The sequence below is a fragment of the Engystomops pustulosus genome, chromosome 4 (assembly GCF_040894005.1).
Source record: "Engystomops pustulosus chromosome 4, aEngPut4.maternal, whole genome shotgun sequence".
Taxonomy (NCBI): domain Eukaryota; kingdom Metazoa; phylum Chordata; class Amphibia; order Anura; family Leptodactylidae; genus Engystomops; species Engystomops pustulosus.
In genome coordinates this window covers 167109211-167118203 of record NC_092414.1, presented here as the reverse complement: position 1 = coordinate 167118203, position 8993 = coordinate 167109211, and the positions used below count along the sequence as shown (strand labels likewise).

The 8993-nt window shown below is 40.3% G+C and overlaps 1 protein-coding gene across 2 annotated transcripts in view; it reads right to left on the bottom strand.

Moving 5' to 3' along the window:
- Positions 1-1716: 1716 nt before the first annotated feature.
- MFGE8 (milk fat globule EGF and factor V/VIII domain containing) overlaps positions 1717-8993 on the bottom strand; it is a 35607-nt gene continuing 28330 nt past the window's right edge. The window contains exons 8-10 of one of the 2 annotated variants that reach the window (XM_072148504.1): positions 7419-7621; positions 3845-4000; positions 1717-3685 (exon numbers count right to left, since the gene is read on the bottom strand). In XM_072148504.1, coding sequence (XP_072004605.1) covers positions 3542-3685; positions 3845-4000; positions 7419-7621 — 503 coding nt within the window. In that variant the 3' untranslated portion in view covers positions 1717-3541. The remainder of the gene's footprint in view (positions 3686-3844; positions 4001-7418; positions 7622-8993) is intronic. The other variant, XM_072148505.1, reaches the window with a different exon arrangement.

Below are 8993 nucleotides of genomic sequence, written 5' to 3'. Positions count from 1 at the left end.
TTTCATCCTCAGCACAGTTGATTTTTCAGACAATTATTTCTAGAAAAAGGCAATAATTTCTGATGTAAATTGAATAATATACAGGTGGTCACTGACAAATCTACCATCAAAAGCCAGCACAATAGACCAGGGACACTTACTCATAGATCCAGGCACCGTGACTGTGGGAATCTTCTTATATTTGTTATCCATGGCCTTCCTACTGCTAAAATAAAATGTTAAAATTATGCTAATGAGTCTGAGAGCATTTCCAGAACCTTTCAGTGATGCCTTTTCACTGGTTGTTACAATAAGAAGAACAGATCTCCCCTCTCCCTGCTGCTGCTCTACACAGGCAGAGGGAGGAGGAAGAGAGCGAGACATGTTCTGCTCATGGTAAGAGCCTGTGACACTGCAGCACTGGGGGCTCTCGAAACACCCACCAAAGCCAGGCTCATTCGCATAAAAGTTGATTTTCGAAAGAAGGAGACAATGATACAACAAATGTAAGGAGATTACCACATGATGGATTTTGATGTTAGATTTACTCCCAACTTACAGAGGGACCTCTCTGCCCACTGTGACCTCTGGTGAAGCTCTCTGGATGTTACTTTAGTCCCAGGCTGCGATGATCAGCTGTAAGGACTCTGTAATTAAGTTTTATTGATCATCCTTGTTCCCATGACAGCACTAAATTTTGAACATTTAATCGTCACTAGAACCAAAAAAAATGTTATCTGGAGTTACAATTGTAAAATATACCAATTCCTACTTACATACAAATTCAACATAAGAACAACCCTTAAAAAAAAAAAACACCCATCTCCTACATAACCCAGGGACTGCCTGAGCCTTGTTGGGTGAGGTGGAAGAAGGGAAGTGTGTCAGATTGACATCTTGCTACACCAATAGGAGCATTGTGAATAGCCAATGGGAAAGAATGTATGTAAAGTGGGCGTCTATAGCATGTATAACATGCGAGTTTGTAGATACACATCGTGCCACATGCGTGAAGCGGCTGTAGTTTTTCTTGCAACTTGGTGAAGTCCTGCACTCCGTGTTTGCCTTCCTCCCTCCCTCCACTACAGATATCTTTTATATTTCTGTAAGTATTTGTACTAAAATGGATTGACAAGAAGATTTCAGTGTGCCATTGCTTGCTTCAGAGTCTTGGATTCTCATTAGATAGCAGCTCTACCCAACATAAAAGACACATTTCCACATGATACTGGGCGGGGTTCAATTCCTGGCGCTACAGCATCTATAAGTCTTCATCATCTGGATGGGACTGGGCGGCTATCCCAAACAGAACCACTATGCAGTACATAGCACTGTGCCTGTTATACAGTGAACAAGCTGCAGTGCCCACCTGAATGCCTCAGCACCTTAAATCAGCCAATATGTGAGATTATATATATATGGAATTGGACCCCAGCAGTGATTAGAAAATTCCTTAAAATCAGTAGGAAAATATGCTGCAAACAATGCCACTTACTAGTGCTAATACAAAGCCAGGTATTTTCTAGGAATAAATTAAAAATTGCATTGTGTTTTTCAACATTTTACAGGCACATTACAAAAAGTTTAACACCACAATCATTTGAGTATGCACACAAAACACGGCCTTATACAGCAGTCATCTACAGCAACTCTGTGCTATAGATTGCAGTGTCACAACCCGACCCCGAATGGTCACATGACACGAGGTCCATTGGAACAGATGACTGGGGCTACAGGTAATATTTAATTATTTTATTAAGCTTTTTAAACTTTTAAACAGTAGATGACCCTTAAGTTATATAAAGTGCTCCTTACAGTGACTAAATATAGGTGTTTGATAACCTACAACCATGGTTGTAAATATTCACTGTACTATAGCAAAACATTCTCCTATCCTTTCATATTATGGGTATATGCAACCCCATATCTCATCTGTAGAGGAAGAAGTGTGGCAATATGTAACAGATAAATGCTGCCTCTTAGAGATTATTGGAAATAGCAACAAAGGCTCTCTGCAAATTTAAAGGAATCTGTCAGAAGAATTTTGTGCAAGTAACAGGAAGAGCTGTTCAATAAGTCCTTTGTGCATGTAGCAACATAACTGTGAAAAATTATGTGACCTAATCTGAAGAGCCATGTCTGTCCTGAGCTGCCCCACCCCTCTGCTCTGAGTAACAGCCATACAGGAGTCTGCTACGACAGTCACTCAGGGATGCGGTTGTGAAGCAACACAATGAAGAAAACAAAAGGCTTCAGCTCTACAGGTGACCTATCCTGAAGAGCCATCTGCTCTCTGCACCGAGATACCCCACCCTTCAGCTCTGAGTCACAGCCAATCAGGAATATGCTGCAGCAGTCACTCATGGCTCAGGGGAGGGGCTGTGCAGCAACTCAATGCAGAAAGCAAATAGCTTCCAGACTGAAGCATCTTCTAGGTTACACTTGCAGAGCTACAGACCTGAATTAAAAGTTTATTATGGGAGGTTATACTACTAGCTACATACATCAAGGTCTGATTACACAATTATTCAGAGCTGCTATACAACACCCTCAGGTTTGTTTGTTTTTTTAATATGTCACTTCACATAATTGTTAACTGTTGAAATGAAAATCTTTTCCTAAAAGGGCTAATTTTATGTTGGCATGACATATGAGTATGTAGAGCTGCATGGATTATTATGGGGGACATTAATTGTGGATTCTCTGCAACATTTTTGACATCGAAAAGTCCAAAAAAAAGTCACATTGCATTTCTTTTTGTGACTTTTTGACCCCAAAAAGTCACACAGGGCATTTCACGTTGGTCAGACAAAAGAGCAATAACTCACCAATTTATCATTCTGTCGGCTAGTACAAGACTGGATTTATGAACTGTGACTTTTTAAAAAGTTCTGTGAAAGAGAATTTAAATAGTGGAAAAATGCCACCCTAATGATAAAAAGTCCCCCCTATGTGTAGTATAATGGTAGGTACCAACCATTACAGGAGCCAATGTTGCTTGTCAGATAAACATAGTAAACTTGGGTAAAATGACATTAGAATAGCCAACACAAACTCTGCATGTCATCTCCTTACAAGATTCCCTAAAAAAAGTTTCAGGAGGAACTAAAATACTGAAATACAAAGGACTTTAGATGTCCAATGCTGTTGCACCAGCGGCTGGAGTAGCAGCATGGAGGTTTACAGACAGTGCACTTCAAAGCTATAAAATACTGAACTGGTTACAAAAACACAGTGACAAGAAATTCACAACACGTATTACGTCTTAGAAATATCTTACAGCAAACAGTTAATTTAACCCCTAAATCAGTTGCTACGATTACATTTGTGTATTAGGATTTAATGACTTTTAGAATTGAGCAGCCAGAAGTCTCAATGTAGCAGTCCAATGACATGTTGTGTTATATGGATTGTGCTCCACTTCAGCCAAAGTCTGGAAACCTGTCGCTGATGGAGCGTCCCCTGACACAATGACAATAAGGAGAGAGAGGGGTATAGAAAGGGAATGGCAACTGAATCATCACTTGGTGCACAATGCTACTGTCAGTAACTCTTCTGCTGTTCAATTGTCACATCCGAGAAGCTCCATCCGCAGCGTGATCCGCTCATGCCAGGACTGGGGAAGAATACGCACGTAGCGGGCCGAGAACGGAGGACTGAAGAGGTTCCTTTTGTGGGAGTAGTTGTCAGTATTCCCAAGAAAAACCTATAAACAGTAATATATTAAAACCAAGAACATTTGTTAGTATTTGAATGTATACAATGTATTGATTATATAACATGAAAGAGCCACTTGTGCTTGTCTGAACCAAATGTCTGTCCATACACATGTGAATAGATTTATGGGATTGCAGGAAGTATATACCTTATCTGTTTTGGTCCTGCTATCCTGGTATATAGTCCATGTAGAGCCATTGTCGCTGAACGCTATTTTAAATGCTTCCACATACTGAATATTTCCAAAGTCTTTAGCGCCCTGTGTGATAATTCCTGTGATCTTCTTGGGGACTCCTAGATCAATCTATTGAGGGGTAGCAGAATTGAGAAATAAAATCAAAAAGGAAGGATTTTATAATAATCATATTCATGTTTATATTACTTATTACTGTTCATTAATTTTTGCAAATAAATAAAAAGTTGCTAAAAGTATATATTCTTTTCAGAAGTGTCATCTGTTCTGCTTCAAGTGCAATGTAAATAAAAATGCTTCGCCTCTTAGCTCAGGCGTGGACAATTCATTTTCCCATGGTGCCACATGAGAAATTGGAATGGTTTTAGAATGATTCAATGAAAATATGAAGAACCTAATTGCATCATTATTTAATGACCTCAAATTTTTCTACAATCTCAGGCTGGTCAGAGACAGTTCGATGGCAGGATGAGGCCCACGGGCCGTACAATGCCCGGGTCTGCCTTAGGTAGGTCTGTGCCAGAGGCTAGGGATCCAACTCCTAACATATGATGAACAGAGACGCAGCACAAGTATAACATTGTACAAACGACTGCTACAAAACATTCTCGACATACAATCGCTATACTTGCACTCAGTCTCTATTCAGCATAAATGACTGAAGTATGTGAGTGAATGTTTTGTACAGTGGTTGCCCAATAATAAAAATATATGGGCTCTATGGGTTGGGGTTAAATGTTAAAAGTTGTTCTAATTCCCATTTACACTCAACTTCCTTGATGTCTTCTGACACCAAAGGAAACACTAGTAAGGTTGTTAAGCTGTTGATTCTACTTCAAGCAGTGATTGGCCAAGAGACCTCCCTAGAAGGAAGACACCAAGGAAGGAGAGTGACCCTCTCCTAGAGGGGAGACACCAAGGAAGGAGAGTGACCCTCTCCAAGAGGGAAGACACCAAGGAAGGAGAGTGACCCTCTCCAAGAGGGAAGACACCAAGGAAGGAGAGTGACCCTCTCCTAGAGGGGAGACACGAAGGAAGGAGAGTGACCCTCTCCAAGAGGGAAGACACCAAGGAAGGAGAGTGACCCTCTCCTAGAGGGGAGACACCATAGAAATTGAGTGCAACAACGATCACGTACATCTGTAACCATTTATTATTTTAGACCCCTAATAATTACTTGTATAATTTTATTTGAAGCTACATCCTCTTTAAAACCCAGTAATTCTAGTTGGATCTGCACTGAAATTCTGGAACAACTACCAAGTAGGGGACATGTATCTTTATTTCAACCTTTTTTTCACTTCTTTTTGCAGGTTTTCTTGATTTTTTTGGGGTGCATTTTTGCAAGTATGCCGATGCTAAGTTAGCCGATGGGTCCTTCTATTGCAGCGTTTCTAAATGTATCTTCCCATTACATATGATCTCTGTGATGACTCTTTTAGAGACTTCTTAGGTGCAAAATTATGTACAACTGACCCCATGATTAGTTCCATACATGCACCTAAAAAAAAAACCCCAAAAAATATTTGAAAAAACCTAAAATAGGAACAAAGAAGAAAAAAAAAAAGACATGTATCACAACGGCAGTTAGAAAGTTACATACCACTACTAAGGTATGCGGACTTCAGCCAACTTTAAAAAGCCGCAAAAGAAAACAAATGATACATGTGCCCCAATGTGTGAACTAACCCTTATTTACCAAGTACCATAACATAAGTTGCGGAAACACAAGACCAGGGACCGTATCGCAACAATCCAAATGGCACAGAGATAACATCTGTTTTCAAGCTGAAACAGCACTTAGATCATCAGAGCGCTGACTTATTTACATAGGATTGCTGACGGTCACGGAAAGAACTAAAACACTGGGAAAAGCCATAGAGGGGGACGTATTTCAAAGGCTCCCTACATCATCACTTTTATTTCTGACTGACTTCAGTTGTGTTTTCCCCTGATATAAATGCCATTATTTATCGTCACGCTGATGGAGATGCTTGACTTCTAAGCGGGACTCCTTCTATGTGATATTTAGATCTATTGATGTTCTGAATCTGAACCAACACACTTTCTTTGGCCTTTTCATTGGACTGGAACGTTCATGTATGGGATAAACACAGGACGCTTTAGATTGATGCAGATAGTGACAACAGTTTACAGCTGCCATGATGTAACTACTGTCTGCAGTAGACGGCGTCAGTGTATACTGACAGTTCTTTTCAATGTATAGGATGTCCAATAAATAGACTGATTAGAAAATATGTATCCTGTTTATACAGAACCTCCCGAGGTAAAATATGTTACTGTGGAGCATCTACAGGCAGCTCTATGCACTGGTTTATAAATGTCCATGGTGTACAAAAAAAACACATACAAAACTTTTTATAACCCTCTCAAGACATTTAAAATGTAAAAAGTAGTACAGAGTGGGGCTCATTTCCAAAGGGTCAGCCGACCGCATTTTCGGCGGATTTCCCAACGATTCCCGTGTTGTGCCGCATTTAACAGGGGTTTTTGGCGCATGTGATAGGATGCGCCAGCTTTCACGTGACACAAATTGGGGGACGGGCCATCGGCGATCCGACGGATTCGGACAACGTGCGGGATTTAACATTGCAAATTGTGTCGCAAGCCCAAGCACTTACATGCACAAGGAAGAAGAAGGTGAACTCCGGCGGACCTCAGCGGGGAAGCGACACATGCAGAATCTCGGCCGCACGATGTTGGTGAATCGCGCCGGACTTAATCTTTGTCGGACTGTCCGGATCGGGATCGCGACAGGACCCGGTAAGTAAACGTGCCCCAGTATCTGTTGTTTTTTGTGACAAATGATTTAGGAGTAATTTTCCGCACATAAGGTCACTGAATGGATCCACCTCCATAAACCTGAATTTACGTTTTTAACTTCTGATAGGTGTAAAGGCTATAAAAGCAGGCCTACTATAACACAAGTATAATCGCCCGGCCAGCAATAAATCAGGAGGTTGGAGTCTCTAGATATATCCGACATGGCAAGAGGAGTGGGTTTACATTAACATGATAAATATCCCCTTATGTTCATCCACCAATGAAATACACAATTCTACTTTAGCCAAGTGTGACTTGCTATCTGTCCTACTCTCAGTCAAAAGTAAATATATAAATTCAGTCAAAAAACAAAGCAAATGGATCAAAAGAGTTGGAATCGAACGTGTCTGCTGCTTCTACCCCCTTGACATTGGCCAAATCAAGACGATACACAACAGATGGCTGACCAGTCATCACTTTTCACACTGACTACCCTTAGGTTGTAAGTGGGAGGTTGTTCTTTCGTCCTAAAACTAAACAACCCCCAAAAATACTGGCTCGGTTTAAGTGTATGGACTCTTAAGTTCCACCTTCTCTCTGCAAACCTAACATGAGTTCACTCAAAAAAATAAATAAATAAAAAACTACCACAAAATGTATTTTAGAGGAAGAATCCACAATTAATATTACATATTTTGAAAACACCATGTAATCTCCCCAATCTCATCACTACATATGTACATACCTGGAGCCATTCAGATGGTTTATTCTCAGCGGCAGTCCAGGCATTTGTTTTCCCAAACTTGTCCAGGCGGCCAAAGTGCGGGTACCATGTAAATGCGTCAATCCCCCATGTCTTGAATACGCTAGATGCTGTTATTTGCTTATCAGAAACCAGATGGGATTTCAGTCCGAGAGGGTCTGAGCAACCTACCGTGTTGAAATACACTGTAACACAACGGTTTATAAAAAGGTGGGAGAAGAGGAGTGCTCAGAATTACAAGCTCAGTGCAAGCGAGACTTCTGAAGCAAAAGCAGAACAATCCTGAAGGTGTATACTCATGTTACAGCCATGTAGCCGCACTTGCCATGATTTAAATAAAATACGGAAAATGACAGCATCTCAGCCTGAATTGCATAAATCAATAGCCCAAATGATAATGGTAAACTTTCAGCTCTCTGTCCTGTATCCACTGCCAGCTGGGAGAAAGGAAACCTGATAAAGTACCTAATGACCCAACTCTTTACAGACAGTTCCTGGGTAGTCTAATCTACTTACAGTGCTTAATCATCAAAGGAAAGGTTATCTAGGTACAGAAAGAGTTAATCCTTAACCTCCTTATCTGTCTGAAGTGAATGGACCTCAGAAAGATTTCAGATCCGCTTTCTCCTGCAGTGAGCAGTGTAAATAGTACAGATGGTACAGATAAGATAGTGAAAATTAAAAGCCCTAAAATGACCTGTTAACAGGGGATATTTCATATTAATAAAGTCTCCCTATACAGAATCATACACAGAACCAGGGCTGGCCATCTGTTGCTAATCAATGAGATCGTGATTAACACCAAAAAAAAATCCCGATGACTGATGAGCATGGATTGTGTGTGTGTGGTCACTGCCCTATCACATATGGTAAACCCCAAGGAGAGCCAGAAGCCATCACTCAGCAGCCAAGTTCTGGCCTTGAATCCACAGCATTATTCCTAGCCATAGACGTGAGATGACTGATTGTTCAGATGACAGCCATCTTCCCCAGACTACCATACACATGTCTTCTTAGGTCATGCAAGTGGGTATGTTATTTCTTTGGTGTTGGCAGGGTATGTTCTTCAGACACATCTAATCCCAGAGATCCCTAACGTTCATAATTATACAGACTAGTTTTGATTTATTTTTTTTTTAACATTCCAATTATAAAGCCTGTGTGTTCCTATAATACTTACTAATAACATTTTGGAGATAATATAAGCTTTATATTCATGGATATTAGCTAAACTGTAGACCAATTCCTTAGTATAAGATTAATAAGGGAGGGTTAAACTTGGATAAAAGCTACGAATATGACTCAATTTCCACCTTCTTTGAATCACAAAAACAATAAAATAGTAATATGCTTCTCCGTAACCAAATTACACTGAAGTGACTCATCGTGCTGTGGCTTTCAGTGAACATTTATGCTGTGTAATTCCACTAAATGGCAGTAGATGGAGACACCGATGAAAAGATAATACCCCCCCATCAGCAGATCTGATTTCTCATTGTGCATATAAATATAGGGAGAGAGAAAGAGGATATTTAAGAAAACCAACCCTGGAAATAT